The sequence below is a fragment of the Rattus rattus genome, chromosome 1, assembly GCF_011064425.1.
Source record: "Rattus rattus isolate New Zealand chromosome 1, Rrattus_CSIRO_v1, whole genome shotgun sequence".
Taxonomy (NCBI): domain Eukaryota; kingdom Metazoa; phylum Chordata; class Mammalia; order Rodentia; family Muridae; genus Rattus; species Rattus rattus.
The window spans coordinates 28,473,556-28,491,116 of record NC_046154.1 but is presented as its reverse complement, the minus strand read 5'-3'; the positions used below and the strand labels follow the sequence as shown (position 1 = coordinate 28,491,116).

The 17,561-nt window shown below is 44.2% G+C and overlaps 1 protein-coding gene across 1 annotated transcript in view; it reads right to left on the bottom strand.

Moving 5' to 3' along the window:
• The window catches only part of Kpna6 (karyopherin subunit alpha 6), a 32,245-nt gene extending 14,754 nt beyond the window's left edge, over positions 1–17,491 (bottom strand). The window contains exons 1-2 of the mRNA XM_032897046.1: positions 17,405–17,491; positions 1,996–2,129 (exon numbers count right to left, since the gene is read on the bottom strand). Of these exons, the coding sequence (XP_032752937.1) occupies positions 1,996–2,129; positions 17,405–17,408 (138 nt within the window). The 5' untranslated portion in view covers positions 17,409–17,491. The remainder of the gene's footprint in view (positions 1–1,995; positions 2,130–17,404) is intronic.
• Between the last annotated feature and the right edge of the window lie 70 nt (positions 17,492–17,561).

Sequence of the window (17,561 nt, the reverse complement as noted above, 5' to 3'; positions counted from 1 at the left end):
AGCAACCACATGGTGGCTCACAACCATCTGTAACGGTATCGGATGCCCTCTTCTGGTGTGTCTGAGGACAACGAACGTGTAAATAAATAAATAAATCTTTAAAAAAAAAAAAAAAAAAAAAGACAAGAGGCACAAGGAAGCTGGCAGAGGAAGTGTCATTTTCTTCTGTTGTATAGCCACTGGTAAACTGTCTAGTTGTCATTAACTAACCCTCATTAGACTCAGTAGGGCACAATGGAATGAGATGCATGGAAGTAGGAGTTACTGGGAAGGGATTCAGCAGGAGGAGGAGAAGAGAAGGTTTACACACTGATGGAATTATCAGAATGATTTTATTTATTTACTTATTTGGTTTTATGAGACGGGGTTTCTCTTGGCTGTCCTGATTACTCACTCTGTAGAGTGCTCTGGCCTTGAACTCATGGAGATCCTCCAGCCACTGCTTCCTAAGTGCTGGGCTTAAAGGCATGAGCTACCACTGCCTGATCAATATAATTTCTTCCAAGTTTTTAAATTAAAAAAAAAAAAAAAATAGGGGTTGGGGATTTAGCTCAGTGGTAGAGCGCTTGCCTAGCAAGCGCAAGGCCCTGGGTTCGGTCCCCAGCTTGAGTGAGTTCAGGTACAGCACACGCACACAGGAGCCCCTGGAGGCCAGAACAGTGCATCTCTTAGCACTAGAGTGACGCACGGCTGTAAACCACTCTGTAGGTGCTAAAACCCAAACCTGGGTCCTCTCCAAGAGCAGTAAGCACCATGAACAGCTCAGTCATCTCTCCAGCCCCAAATTTAAGTTAAAGGATGAACAAAAACTCAGTGGCTAAGGCACCTGCTGAGCCACCAAGGGAAGCGGAGTCTGAGTCCCCAGTACGTATACCACCGTCCCAGTGCTACGGTGGGCAGATTGGAGGGACACACAGGAGACCCAGGCCCAGCCACGGTTCACAGGGAGGACTGACACTCAGAGGCCGTCCTCTGACTTCCACGTGCATGCCATGCCATGCACAAGCACATATGTGTCTCAAACAACCAAGCAAGGAAAGCCATAGGGAACAGAAAGTTACAACCCCATATGAATAAAAATGACACTTGGTTTAATTTTTAGAAAAGAATTAAGAAATTGTTTTTCCTTTCTCAAAGTTTCCAACATTTCTTTAGAAGCAGAACCCGGAAGGCTGGGGACATGGATTAATGAGTAAAATGCTTGTGAAGCAAGCATGAAGACCAGAGTCCAGATCCCCAGTATGGAAGTTAGGTGTAGCAGTGCAGTTATAAGCCCAGCATTAGGAGGCAGAATTCTAGAGCACACTGGCCAGTCAAGCCAGTCAGTGCGTTCCAGGTTCAGTGATGGAAGCAACTGGGAAAGACTGTAGTATCAATGTCTGGACAGACATACACACATATACAGTTTGCACACATGTGTACCCATTTACAAAACAAACAAGGAAGCAAATTAGATGACTAGCCTGCTACCTAGATAAACTATATTTCCTTATGCCGGCATTTTTTTTTTTTTTTTTTTTTTTTTTTTTTTTAAAGATTTTATTTATTTATTATATATGAGTACACTGTAGCTGTCTTCAGACACACCAGAAGAGAGCATTAGACCCCATTACAGATGGTTTGTGAGCCACCATGTGGTTGCTGGGAATTGAACTCAGGACCTCTGGAAGAGCAGTCAGTGCTCTTAACCGCTGAGCCATCTCTCCAGCCCCTATGCCGGCATTTCTTAACCTATGGGTTGAGATCCCTCTGTGGGTAGGGGTTGCCTAAGACCATCAGAAAATACAGATATTTACAGTATGATTCATAAGTTACGAAGTAGCAATGAAATACTTTTACGGTTGGGGTCACCACAACATGAACTGTATTACAGGGTCACAGCATCAGGAAGGGTGAGAGCCACACTGCCCCAGGCAGAAGGATGAAGGGTAAGGGTCACCCCTGAAGCTGGCCAGTGCCCCCGTGCGTCCCCCTGAGAACACTCAGGTAACTTACTTGCTGCTCCCGCTTCTGTTTCCGAAGCTGAATGCCCTCTTCCTCCCTTCTTCGTCTCATTTCCTCAGGGTTTAAGGCATTGTTCTTATAGCTCTTCATTCGATAATTGTCTTTCCCTGGGCTTGCCATGGTCTCTAGAAGGGAAGAGATTGTCAAGAGTTGTGAGCGCAGCAGTTCCTTCCCACACAGGATCAAAATGAGAATAGAGATAAAGAGAAAGCGTAGGAAGATGGCAAACACCTTCTGGGCCGGAAAAGGAATGGGATGAAGAAGGAGAGAAGAGTCTCTGGTTAGTCTCTCTAGAAGCTTTGGAAGTTCACTTAGCGAAGTCCATGAAGATTATTATCCTGAGAGGGGGGAGGGGCTGCCGAGGAGATGGCTCAGTGGTTAAAAGCATTTGCTGCTCTTGCAAAGAACCCAGGTTCAATTCCCAGAACCCATATGGTGGCTGACAACTATCTGTAAACTCTAGCTCCATGGCATGGGATCCAATGCCACTTTCTAACCTCTGAATGTACCAGGCACATCAGTACACTTCATAAAGTAAAACTAAATAAATCTTAAAAAAACAAAACAAGAGAAGTTGGAGAAATGATTAGTGGTTAAGAGCACTGGCTGCACTTGGGGAGGACCCAGGCTCAGTTTCCATCACCCACATGATGGCTTACAACCATGTAGTTTAGTTCGGTTCCCATCACCCACATGATGGCTTACAACCATCTGTAGTTCTAGTTCAGTCCCCATCACCCACATGATGGCTTACAACCATCTGTAGTTCTAGTTCCAGGGCATCTGATGCCTCTTCTGCCGCTCCAGGTTTCTGCACACTCATGGGACATCAGGTATATAGAAACACAAGCACATGCACATTAAAAATAAAAATAGGGGCTGGAGAGATGGATCAGCCCCTATTAAGAGCACTGACTGATCTTCCAGAGGTTCTGAGTTCAATTCCCAGCAACCACATGGTGGCTGACACCATCTGTAATGGGATCCAGTGCCCTCTTCTGGTGTGTCTGAAGACAGCTACAGTGTACTGTTTTAACTATATTTAAGAACAAAAAATAAACAGTAAGCAAGAAAGCAAGCCATCAAATGAAAACGGTTCAGTAGTAAGCAATGGTTTTGCTGCCAAGCCTCAGGACCACGCTCTATTACCAGGATCCACACAGTTGAAGGAGAGAATCGTTGACTTCCACATGCACAGTATGTGCGAACACACACACACACACACACACACACACACACACACACACACACACACACAAGGATCTACAGTGACCTCTCCTATGGGTCACAACACAGGTGGAGGAGAGACTACTAAAGGCAAGCCCCTGTGGAATGCTGCCCTTTAGTACCTGATACATAGTTTTTCATGATTGAGCCTGTGCTGTCCCAGAGGCTGTCCTCTCCTTTGAGCACAGTTGACAGTTAAACTGAAATAGGAACCACATTGCTCCTTTAGTTACCATGGTGATAAGTAACTATCACACAATATCTACTTATGACTTCACTGGAGAAGCAGGCAACAAAGAATGGAAGGACGGACATCTGCAGAAGCACATGAGAAAACCGTTACTACAGACCCTCCCACCTCAGAGACGGCGATGCTTTGCTCCCTCTGACTTAAGAGCGCCCCACTTCAGTCAAACTTGATTCTGAGGAACTCATTTTCTCAATACATAATTTCTTTTATAGTAAATTCTCTTTATAGACCATAGTCCAAACAAGAACAAACCTAAAGTTAATAGGTGAGCCGACACCTCCAACATTAGAATAATCAAATAAAAAACCTCCAGAGTACAAAGTCAGCTGTAATGTTGAGACTTATGGTACGACAATAGCACACGAATAAAGCCAAACACTCAGAGATGTTCTTCTAAAACGTACTTCGCCTACTCTTACCAAAGACCAAACCAGACTGGCCTAAACTTTATGTATACCTACTTATTACTATGAACAAATACACAGTTCTTAGCAAAAATTTGCTATTATAGCCAGGCAGATCTCTGTGACGCCCTGTCTTAAAAATAAAAATAACTAAAATTGTCATGCACTGTATTGTGCAAGCCTTCAACTTCAGCACATAGGAGTCAGAGGCAGGTGGATCTCGGAGTTTCAGGACAGCCTAGGCTACACAGAGAAGCCCCATTTAAAAAAACTGCACACACACACACACACACACACACACAGTTCATTAAAATATTAGCCATTTATGGCTCATGCTCCCTCTAACTCCAGCATTTAGGAACGAGGCAATAGCAATACCAAAGTTGGCCAGCTTAGGCTATACATTGAATGTCAGAGACTGAGCTACGGTTTAGAACGTCTGAAGAAGAAAATAACTGAAGAGCAAACAAAATTAATGAACAAAAACATCCATGTTTGTGGATCAGAAGAATTATTAGTTAGAATGTCCCTACTACACACTCAATGTAATTGCCATGAAATCTTCCTGCCCACCTGATCTTTACACGTGTTCTAGGATCTGAACTCAAGTTCTCACACCCATTCAGCAAGCACTTCACTTACTGGGCTATCTCCAACCTCCCTCTCATTCTCTTCATGTGTTCCTTGAAATATGGAAGCTTACATTTTAATTAAGTCTAACTTATAAGTGTGTATTTTTGTGGTTGCTATTGTTTGTTTCATATGTTGATTTAGGCTGGTAAAGCGTTACTACCATTTTGTTTCCTTGATTTGAGACACACAACATCTCACACGCAGCTTATGCAAGCTTCAAACTCACCACCTAGCACTCAGGAGACGGAGATAGGTGAATCTCTGTGAATTTGAGGCCAACCTGGTCTACACATCAAGTTCCAGGACAGCCAGAGCTACATTAGACGTTATCTCAAGGAACTAAAAAAAAGCAAAACAAACTTGCTACTCTCCTGCCTCAGCCTCCCAAGAGCTGATATTAAGGTATATACCACCAAGCTGGCCACACCAGTTCTTTTTTAACAAATTATCTTTACCAGGATGCCTTCAAGGTTGGTGATTCTATAATTACTAGACCAATTAGCCTCCAGTACAGAACAAGTTCCTTTCCTGGTGTCTTAGGGTTTCATTGCTGTGAAGAGACACCATGACCAAGAACTCTCTAAAGACAACATTTAATTGGAGCTGGCTTACAGGTTCAAAGATTCAGTCCATATCAAGACAGGAGCATGGCAGTATCCAGGCGGGGATGGTGAAGGCAGAACTGAGAGTTCTACATCTTCATCTGAAGGCTGCTATTGGAAGACTTATTTCCAGGCAGATAGGGTGAGGGTCTTAAGCCCAAGCCCACAGTGACACACCTACTCCAACAGGGCCACACCTAATAGTGCCACTCCCTGAATCAAGCATATACAAACCATTACATTCCACTCACTGGCCCCCATAAGCCTGTTCAAACATGTGAGTCTATGGTGGCCATATCTAAACATAGCATAACGCAAAATGCATTTAGTTCATTAGTCTGTAGCAGTCTCAACGTTAGAAGTCCAAAGGTTCAAGGTCTCTTCTGAGATCCATCCAATCACTTAACTGTAATCCCCAGAGCAAGACAGGAAACCAGCTGGGCAAACTCCAAATTCTGCATCTCCATGTCTGATGTCAAAGAGGTCTTCAGATCTCCAACTTCTTTTTCATCTTTGTTGACTGTAACAAACTTCTTTTTTCTGGGCTGGTTCTACTCTGTTAGCAGCTTTCGTTAGCAGACAGCCCATGGCTCTGGTATCTCAAACATCTTGGGGTCTCCAAGGCAGTTACAGCTTCTTGTTTCAATGTCTGGGCTCCACACACAATCTTCTGGGCTCCTCCAGCTCTGCCCTCTGTAGCACTCTAAACTCAGGTTGAACTACTTCACTGATGCTGTTGTTCTTGGTGTTGATCCCATGGTACTGGCATCTTCAATACACTGGGGTCTTATACTACAACTAGGCTTCACCAATACCGTTTCATAGGCTCTCTTCATGGTGCCAAGCCTCAAATCCTTTGCACGACCCCTTCGGTCCTGGACCATCAACTGCAACTGAGGCTGCACCTTCACCAATGGCCTTCCACAGCCTCTCACAGTGCCAAGCCTCAGCTGCTCTTCATGAACAAATACTTCATGCCTTCAAAATCAGTATCACCTGGGTGACTCTTACACATTACCAAGTACAGCTGCAGCATGAGGTACAACCTTGGCCATCTCTGGAACACAGCTTCTTTGTGCTCTCAGAAAACACTTACCACTGGAGAGATGACTCAGTGGTTGAGAGCACTGATTGCTCTTCCAGAGGTCCTGAGTTCAAATCCCAGCAACCACATGGTGGCTCACAACCATCTGTAATGGGATCTGATGCCCTCTCCTGGTGTGTCTGAAGACAGTTACAGTGTACTCACATATATTAAATAAATAAATCTTAAGAAACAAAGAAAACACTTCCCAGAAGATTTCACCTTGGTGATGCTGGTCTTTTCTTAATCACCACTAATTTCTTAGCCCTAGCTAACTAGCATCAATTGTTCCAGTAATGCTTTCTATTCTGGACTCTAAAGCCAGAAGAACATGGCCAAAGCTGCCGAGTTCTGCTGCTTGCAGGAGCTGAACATGGCCCCCTTGTCCTATTACATTATCACTAGCTTTGTCTTTCCCGACTCCCTCACAGCCTAAGCTTGGCTGTCCTGGATCTTGCTCTGTAGATTGACCTTGAACTCAGAGATCTGCATGCCAGTCTCCTGGGATTAAAGGTGTGTACCACCAAGCCTGGATCTAAATTTAGCTGGGTAGGATCTTGCCCCAAAATTCCTTAATCTGTTATCTCCTAGAACATAGGATTCACTTCACGCCCACAGTAACACATTTACTCCAACAAGGTCACACCTCTTCACAGTGCCACTCCCTGGGCCGAGCATATACACACCATCACACTTGTGCTGAGTCATTTTTCAAGTCAGTTCAAGAACTTTCAAAGTTTCAATTTTGTTTAAAAAGTATTTTTTATATGACTACACTGTCGCTATCTTCAGTCACACCAGAAGAGGGCACTGGATCCCATTATACATGACTGTGAGTCACCATGTGGCTGGGAAATGAACTCAGGACCTCTGAAAGAGCGGTCATTAACTGCTGAGTCATCAGCTCTCCAGCCTCTTGCAAGTGACTTTAAGCGATGAGCCATCTCTCCGGCCCTCAAAGTTCAATCTTATAGTCAAATTTTATTCTTTAGAACTGTTTGTCTTGAAAAAAAATTTTTTGATGAGGATTGTGTCTGTTTATGCATGCAAGTGCGCCAAGCACGCATGTGGAGGTCAGGTTCAGGCCCACCAGGCTTTTGATGCAAGTGGATTTACCGACAGAGTTATCTTGAGCCTTTAACAGTTCAAGAGCAGGACTGCTACTGGCACACGCATGTACGTGCGCATGCACAAAAGTATATCACAAAACTATGTGACTAGATGGTTGTGATTAGAGGTTTCTCTTGAGTGCTAGATCTCAAAGTCAAATCGTAAAAGTTGATGTGAGAATTCCTGTTGGCTGCCTTGTCTGTCATTCACTATCTATTTATTTATTTACTTACTTACTTACTTAGTTTTTGAGACAGGGTCTCTGAGTAGCCCTGCCTGGCCTCAGACTTAGAGCTCCCCTGTCTCCCCAGTGCTAGGACTGCGCCTCCACCACCAGGCTCTGCCATTCAAATTTCAACTTCAGTTCTTCAGATTTCTTGTGTTTTGGTAATTATTAGTAACAAGGAAGTCTTTAAAAAGGGTGGGGGTCACTCACACACACACTAAATGCCATTAAAAAACTCAGGGGTTCAGTGAACTAGACTGTTGGGGGAGGGTGGGGAGGGGAACACCCATAAGGAAGGGAGGGGGGAGGGGATGTTTGCCCGAAAACCGGAAAGGAATAACACTCGAAATGTATATAAGAAATATTCAAGTTAATAATAAAAAAAAACAAAAAAAAAAAAAAAAAAAAAAACTCAGGGGTTGAGAGATGGCTTAGTGGTTAAGAGCACTGGCTACTCTAACATAGGACCCAGGTTCTAATCCCAGTACTGCCCACATGGCGGCTCACAGAGGTGTGCTCCAGTCACAGGGGATTTGACACACTCTTCTGATCTCCATAGGCACCTGGCATAATGCATAGACATACATGCAAGCAAAACACATGGCTGCTCTTGCAGAGGTCCTGAGTTCAATTCCCAGCAACCACATGGTGGCTCACAACCATCTGTAATGGGATCTGATGCCCTCTTCTGGTGTGTCTGAAGATAGCGACAGTGTACTCATATACATTAAATAAATAAATCTTTAAAAAACAAAAACAAAAAACCCAAAAAAACTTAAAAAAAAAAAAACAAAAACCAAAAACAAAAAACAAACTACTTGCCAGGTATGGCAACAGACACCCTTACTTCCAGAACTGATGTGTCAGAGCAGATCTCTGTGAGTTCCAGGCCAGTCAGGGCCATGTAGTGAGCATTTGATGGGCATACTGCTTCATAACTTTAATCCCAACCACTGGGGAGACAAAGGAGGCAGGCGGAGATCCACCAGTTGCCTCCCAATTGCAGAACCAAAGGCGTGCGTGCTCCCACCGCTGCCTGACTCCACTACCTGGATGGAAAGACTGCCCTGCCCTCTCACCGCCCATTCTTTTTTTTTTTTTTTTTTAAGATTTATTTATTTATTATATATAAGTACACTGTAGCTATCTTCAGATACACCAGAAGAGGGCATCAGATAATATCTGCAGCCCCATTCTTTTTAGACCAGACCCCGTGCTTTTTGTTGAGTCTATGGTTTCGAGCTTTATAGAGACAAACACACAGATAAGGAAACCTCGCTCCCAGACCCCACCCTCTTCACTTCTATATTCACTTGTCTTTTGCATGCCTTCCCTTGGACATCAGAGGTCTTCTAGATCGCCTACATTTAGACACATTTCACTATTACTTACTATCCACTTGGCTGCTTAAGTCAACAGACACAGGAGGCATACGTGATCCTCACCCGATCAACTTAGCCACCGCACGAAATCAACACCCACCCTGGGGACTCTACTCCCTGCGACTGGACCTCAGTCACTGCCAGCACCATGGTCTCTTTCCAGGACTACCACACCACTTAAGGGCTCTCCTCGTGGTGGCCACTGAGATAGCACAGCAGATTAGGATGCTTACCTCCAAGACTGACAACTTCAGGCTCAAGCCTGAAGACTACACAGTGGAAGGGACACTTCTGACCTCCACATGTGTGTCATGGTAAACCCACACTCACGCCCAATAAGTGTAAGAATTTCTAGAATTTATTACACTCCACTAGAAATGCTCACCTGCAAAGAAGGAAATGAGTGGATTGCAGGGTAGGCAAAAAATGTCATAAAACTAGAAAAACCAACAGGAAATCCTTGCGTACTGACCTGCAGATTCGGATTTTAGAAGTAGATTGAGTCCCTGAGATAAAGAGGACTGACAGCACCAGGTATGTGTTTTACAAGACTGACAAACATGCCTAACAAAGGGCAGGCCATAGAGCTAAGGCTCTCAACCTGCGGGGTGCAACCATCGGAAAACACACACTTCTGATGATCTTAGGAACCCCCAGTCACGAGTGTATTTTTCTTGCTATTTCATAACTGTAATTTTGCTGTAGAGCAGTGTCTCAGTTCCTAAGAACACTGTAAGCACATGTTTTCTGATGGCCTCAGCCCACAGGCTGAGGAGCACTGCCATAGAGGATGTGCAGTTTGAGAGCTTCCCTAGTACTAACACCCTATGTTTCACAAGTGGTTCGTTTTGTCTTGTTTGTTTCGAGACAGAGTATCCAGAGATGGTCTAGGCTGGCCTCCAACTCATGATCCTTCTCTGTCCAGTCTCTTGGGGGCAGGACTTCAGGTATGCTTAACCATACCCTGCCCACAAAGTATTTTTTGCAATCCAGTATTTCACTGAATCTTCACTAATAACTTTAAAAACAGTACTACAGACTGCAGACGGTGGAACATGCTTTTAATTCCAGCACTGAGGAGGCAGAGGCAGTTGGATCTATTGAGTTTGAGGCTTGTTAGGGCTACATAGTGAAACTCTATCTCAGAAATGAAATTGCTCTACCAAAGGACCTGAGTTTAATTCCCAACACATGGCAGCTCACAATTGTCTGTAACTCCGGTTCCAAGGGATCTGACACCCTCACACCAATACACATAAAATAAGGAGATAGATAGATAGATAGATAGATAGACAGACAGACAGACAAGACAGATATAAAAATAAAATACTCTTTGCACATCATTTTAAGGAGTTTGAGGTTTCACAAGGCTAACCCAGCTGATGCCAGACAATACCCTTTATGAAACTGTGCTTTAAGAAAAACCTACACAGGGCTGGAGAGATGGCTCAGTGGTTAAGAGCACCGACTGTACTTCCAGAGGTCCTGAGTTCAATTCCCAGCAACCACATGGTGGCTCACAACTATCTGTAATGGGATGTGATGCCCTCTTTGGGGTGTCTGAAGACAGCGACAGTTTATACATATACATAAATAAATCTTTAAAAAAAAAGAAAAAAGAAAAAAAGAAAAACCTACACAGAGAGAGACTGAAGTGACAGTATCACAGTGTTCAACTACAAAGAAAAAAAGAGGTGTTCGGGCTTCCTGATTAGAAGTATTATCAGTTTAAAAGATTCCATTATTTGCAGCCAGAAACAAATCGGAAAACTTCATTATCCTATCTTAGCACCAGTATAAGACATTTGGGGACTGGAAAAATGAATGACGGACGCAGTAGTTAAATGCACTCGCTGTATTCCCAAAGGCACTGGACTCAACCCCCAGCACCTACCTAATCGCTCACAACCACCTGTAATCCCAGTCCCAGAGAATCTGATGTCATCTTCTAGCCTCTGCGGATATCAAGGGCACAAGTGATTTTTTTTGAGACAGGGTTTCTCTGTGTAGCCCTGACTGTCCTAAAACTCACTTTGCTGGCCTCAAACTCAGAGATCTGTGAGAGATGCCTCTATCCCCTGAGTGCTGGGATTAAAGGCGTACCTGTTTACTCAAAATGTTTTTAAAAGCTATTTTGGCAGCTCAAAGCAGGGAGAGAGCTTCTCTGCATTTGTCTTCTATAGCTAACTCCTGGTCTTATTTAGCCTAGGCTAGCCCTGAACTTGCTTGTAGATGAGGATGGCCTTGAGGTTCTGATCTTCCTGCCTCTACCTATGCGGTGCTGGAATTATAGGTATTTGCCAGTGTGCATGGTTTATGAAGTTCTGGGGATCACCTCAGCTCTTTGTACATTCAAGACAACAATTCTGCCGACTGAGCTACAATCCTAGCTCAGGAAAAAAATACTGTATCTATTTTACATGTATGCTGGCTAGGGTGCAACACAACTTCTAGGACTTTGCCTTCTCCATCCTCCACGTGTGATTTTAGGCTTGGTGGCAAGCACCATCTTGCTGGATCAACCCACACTTTAAAACTACTGATTATTTACAAACTATGCCTCATAATCTTGGCATTGCTGGTGGCAATTTCAGAGTCAGAAAAGAGCTTTCTGCAGAGGCAGAACACTGCCCTTAATAGCCCATATTCTGGTAACAACTATACCAAAGCTATTTATAGTCTATTAACAGTCATAGCATGGGATCTGTTCTGAGAAGTTCATCCTTAGCAGATGTCATCACCGTGTGCACAGTCTACTTACATGGTCCTACTGAGATGGTGCATTTTACCACACACCTAGATTACATAGTAAGTCTACTGCTCATAAGCTAAAAACGCATGTTATGGTACTGAATATTACAGGAAAGACAAAAGGGTAAGTATTTATGCATCTAAAAATAAAAACAATACGAAAAATAATAATGCATTAAAGAAAAGGTGCACAGTATGGGACACCTAGTCTGGCTGGAGTGCAGTGCTAAGTCACTTCAGGAGAATTAACAGTCAGCAGTGTACCAAAGTGTGAAGGCCTCCCTCCTCAGGCAACCAACACGGCTCGGAGCACTCACTGCTCTTGTGGAAGACCCATGTCTGTTCCCTGGACCTGCACATACTTGGCGGCTCACGAATGCCTGTAACTCCAGTTCCAGGGGATCTGATGCACTTCTCTGCTCTCACAGGCATCCATACCCACACAGAAACATATCTACGTACACATAAGAAAAATTATTTATTTATTTTTTTAAGAATTCTTCATTTCATATATATATCAGTACACTGTAGCTGTCTTCAGACACACCAGAAGAGGGCACCAGATCTCATTACAGATGGTTGTGAGCCACCATGTGGGTGCTGGGAATTGAACTCAGGACCTCTGGAAGAGCAGTCAGTGCTCTTAATCACAGAGCCATCTCTCCAGCCCAGAAAAATAATTAAAAAAAAATTTCTTTTATTTTCATGTGTATGAATATTTTGCCTATGTAAGGGAGCTACATGTATGCCTGGTGCCCTCAGAGGTCAGAAGGCGTTGGATCCCCTGGAACTGAAGTTATAAATGGCTGTGAGCTGCCATGTGGGTGCTGGGAATTGAACATGGGTCCTGTGCAGAAACAAGTGATCTAAACCAGAGCCACCTCTTCAGACTGAAAATAAATTAAAAAAAAAAAAAAAAAATCAATGACCTTTTCCTTCATTTTCACGTTTAAACTTTGAAAATCTTAACAACTTTTTGACCGTTTTATACAGTATACAACTGTATAAAAGTGTCTTCTTTCTTTCTAACCTCACTTTTTGTTTTTGAAATATGGTCTCACTGCATAATCCAAGCCAGCTCTGAACTCCTGACAATCCTTCCTCAGCCTTTCAGTACTGGGACTGTGAAAACCAACCATATAGCACCATGGCCCACTTCATTTTCTTAAACAAACAAAACAAAACCTCTAAATTTTTTTTTTATTTTTATGTGTCTGTACCTATATGTACATGTATGTGGGTGATTGCGGATGCCTACAGATGTAATGCAGTTATAGACTACTGTGAGCTGCTTGATGTGGATGCTGGGAACTGAACTTGGATCCTGTACAATAAATGCTCTTAACTCCTGAGCCTTCTCTTTAGCCCCAAAAATGTTTTTGTTTTTCAGCCAAATACGGTGGAGCGTGCCTGTAATTCTAGCATAGGGGAAGCTGAGGTAGAAAGTTCCAGGCCAGGGTAAGGTCCTGTTTCAAAAAAGCCCAAGATACCTAAGGAAAAAAGAAAAGAAAACGACAGAAACAAAAAGGAAAGAAAAGGTCTATTTTCTCACCTTTTTCAGCCGGAGAGACAGCTCAGTGCTTAGAGCATTTGCACAGGAGGCAGTTCAGTTCCCAACAACTACCTCATCTCCAGCTCCAGAGCATCTGACACCTTCCTCTGGCCTCCACGGACAGCAAGCACACATGTGGTACACAGCCATGTATACAGGCACTCCCATATAAACAGAACATGAGTAAACCTGGGCTGGAGAGATGGCTCAGCGGTTAAGAGCACTGACTGCTCTTCCAGAGGTCCTGAGTTCAATTCCCAGTAATGAGATCTGATGCCCTCTGCTGGTGTGTCTGAAGACAGCTACAGTGTACTTATGTATAATGAATAAATCTTTTTTAAAAAATGAACAAACCTTCTAGTTGTTGTAGAGATGGCTTAGTGGTTTAGAATAATTTGAGGAGGTTTGCTTCTAAATACATACACAGCTGCTCAGAACGACCAATAACTTCAGGTCTAGGGGAGGAGCTGGTGTCCCCTTCTGGCCTCTGCTGGCATTGGTCACACGCACTGCACACACATACACATGTACACACAGGCAAAGCACTCATTTTTTTAAAAAAGGATTTTTGTTTCTTTCTTTTTCAAGACAGGGGTTTCTCTTTGTAGTCTTGGTAGTTCTGAATGAAACTTACTGTGTAGACCAGGAGGTCCTGGAACTCAGAGATCCACCTGCCTCTGCCTCTGAGTACTGGTATTAAAGGTGTCAGACACCCTAGGTCTGCAGTTACAGAAAATTGTGAATCAAACCCCAGTTTAAAGAGCAGCTGGTGGTCTTAATGCTGAGCCATATCTCCAGTTCAATATATATTCTATGTTCTCAAGGAGGTGCATGCATAGTAGTAAGAGACAATTTGTGGCTTCCAGGGATTAAACTCAAGACATCAGGCTTGGCAGCAATCACCTTTGACCTCTGAGCCATTTCAGCCGCCCAGCTCAAACTTCTTTGAGACAGGGTCTTATCATGATGCCTAGGCTCTTTCAACTACTGGGCTCAAAATGTCCCTGCTTCAGCTTTCTTAGTAGTTGGGACAAACGGTGCAAGCCAGCGTGCGGGGCTAATAATCTCAGGCTCTTAAAGAACTCACTAAGACTGACGAGAGGTTTTTCAGTTCTACGTTCTCTAGACAAGTAGAAGGCGTTAGCATTATAACCATATGGATTTTAATTATAACTGCAACGTGCTCTTCACATAAAAGCTGTGTAGTGCATGACTGTTCACAACCATTCTGACTTTGCCTGGGTTCAATACCCAGACTACTGAAAAACAGGAAGAAAACAAAAACCAAACCAACCATCTCCCCACCAGAAAATAAACAAAACCCAGAAGGCATAGATGCAGAGCACAGTAGAAGAGTTCCTATGCTTCAGTTTTTTCAACTAAAGCACAGGAACCTGAGAATTAAATGAATTAATCTGTAATGTGTCTGAAAGGCTGCGGACCGCTTAGCAAGCTCCATCTACGCATGCACCAGCTGTCAGTGATATGCACCAGCACAGCTTCCAGGTAAATGTCATTTCTACAACAGTTTAAAATACAAACTGGCAAACAATAATCTTCTTTTAAAAAGCCAGAAAGTAGAGGCTCAGTGGTTAAGAGCACTGGCTGCTCTTCCAGAGGTCCTGAGTTCAATTCCCAGCAACCACATGGTGGTTCACAACTGGATGGAATCTGATGCCCTTTTCTGATGTGTCTGAAGACAGCTACAGGGTACTCATATAACTAAAATAAAAAGAAAGCCACGCAGTCAGCTCTAAAGAAAAGTTATTCCAGAAGCTCCAAAACCTTCAGATCCTAAGTAGCCTAAAATCAACTATTGCCTAGGACAGCACAATCACAGCAAGGACTGGTTTGGAGCTTACACTAATCAAGCCTCCCTGGATTTGGGGAGAGGATGTCAAACGACCAGTCAGTAAGATAGTGGAAATGGTGATAAAATAGCCAGCACCCACTAGAACTCATCAGGTTGGGGTCTTTGCTAGGGATGGGCAAGGATAGTTGCATTACCAACACAGGCAAACAGCATAAAGACAGGCCCTGGGAGGGTGCACGTAGGAGACAGTGTGATACACCAGCCTCTGGGTGAAGGCTGGCTGTCTTATAACCAGTACCCAGCGGGCCTGGATTGCTAGCCCTGCACTAGTTACCTATCTTCTCAAGGCATCAATTTACTGTGGCTAAAGGGAATACCGAGGACTGCATATTGTGATTAAATATATCCTTATAGATCACTGAAGTTGAGCTGGAAGTCACCTCACTCTACATACTAAAAATTCCTTCTGGGACTTTAGTCAAGTCTCATTCTTGCACTGAAAAACTTTTACATTCTAACGGAAAAAAAAAGGTAACTTTTTTTTTTTTTTTTTTTTTTTTGAGACAAGGCTTCTGTGTGTAGCCCTGGCTATCCTGGAGCTCTGTCTATAGACCAGGCTGGCCTGGAACTCAGATATCTGCCTGCCTCTGCCTCCTGAGTGCTAGGATTAAAGGTATGTGACACCACCCAACTAATACCTTAAATCTTAGAGGTTGATATGAAGTAAAATGTGGAAGAATCTCATTCGTGGCTAATGCTTACTAGCTATACTAGTTTCTTTGAGACTGTGACTCTATAAAACGAGTCTCACAGATTACTCCTTTCCCTCCAGGGCACCAGTTAAGCAAAGTCAATTTTATACTCTCTGGAAACTATAAGAGTGATAGGGGAAAGAACTGCTGTACTGAAGGTGGGAAGAATGCTATGTTGTTTGTAGATCTCTTACCAGGTTACACGTACTCCCTTCCTAGAGATGTGAAAGCTCAGAAACAGAGGAACATAGGGTTTCTCTGCTAGACATCTTCTCTATGCACAATTTTGTTTGAAAATTAAGTAACTGGATGAGAGGTAGGAAGTAGCCAGCCAGATTTGATTCTGAAATCACTGGCAGAGAAAGTAATTTATGTTCCCTCAAAATCAGAGATTTATACCAAACTCCAGAAATGCTTTATAACTCCAGAAACTCTTACAATAGGTGGAGGTCAGCAATTCACTCTGAACTTTTTTCAGTTTCATTCAGACTAAAGATTTCAAACTAGACCCACAACAAAACAAAACTTCACAACTTTATGCAGGGTTAAAACTGTCACCTCTTTCTTTTATCCCACCACTAGAGGGCCAGGCCATAAAAGGCACCAGTCAATTCCTAGGGCTCAGGAGTGATCACCCTGGTTTAATCACTGTGTGACCTTGGATAAGTTACTTTACAACTCTAAGCCTCAGTTTCCCCATCTGTAAAACAGGAATAACAGCAGCACCTATCCCACTAGGTTGCAATTAGGCTAAACATGACACGTTAAGCACTGACAACGATGCCTGCACGTACAGAGTAGCAAATTTAAAAGTTTTTAACTTTACTGATGCCAGTAAATTATCAATGTTGGTTTTGTTTCTGAATTCGAAGACCACCATCATATTCTTTTGGGCAACGGCCTTCGTATCCGGAATCCTCTTTTAAAAAGATCAACAGGTCTCTCTTTTTTCTCCTAACCAGAATTGGCCCAGAAACCTTAAGTCTCTGACCTGTCTATGACAAGAAGTCTTGGCTTTGGTCTTTCCAACACTGTGAGGGCTGTCACTGAGTCTAGCCGAACCACCCCATTTCTGCGCCGACTGGGGCATTTTCCTGGCCTTCAAAGGCCCAAGCTCTGCTGGACCCGGCCTGCCCTAGGTTACTGGTCCGGAGCTGGCCTGTCCTGCATCTCCTCCCCACAGGACTCTACCCTTTACGTAGGCAGGTAGGACTTCACCTCGTTTGGAAGCGCGACGGCCAAATGCCCACGGAAGCAGGCTCTCGGCGGCGGCGTCCAGGCCTGCCGCCCGGAGCCCGGCCCCCAGTTCCACAGCAGGCACAGGTCGAGAGGGCAGGGCTCTGCTGCTTACCCCGGGAAGCGCGAGCTCCGACCCAAGGCCACCACGTGGGGAGACCCGAGGCGCTAGCTGTCCGGAACCAGCCCCGGAGACTGCTCCCCGTGCGGCCCTACGCCGGCCCTAAACTGGCCTGAGGGGCACTCCCGATCAGCTTTCTCCTCCCATACCTATCTGGATGCTTCAGACATCTGCTTCAGACTAGAGACAGGCCCTCGCCAGACCCCGCTCCCCAACACCTCAGCCCGAACACCCATCGGCTGAGCCGCCTCACTCACCCATCGCGGCTCCGCTCGCTCAGACTTGGCGGCGGCCGCAGCGGTAGCTTCAGCGGCAGCTTCGGCAGACAATATGGCGGACCTGCAGGACGGCGGCCTGACGGGGACAAACGTTTCAAACCGTGCTAAACGCGTTCTTAACCCTCACGCCCCCTTC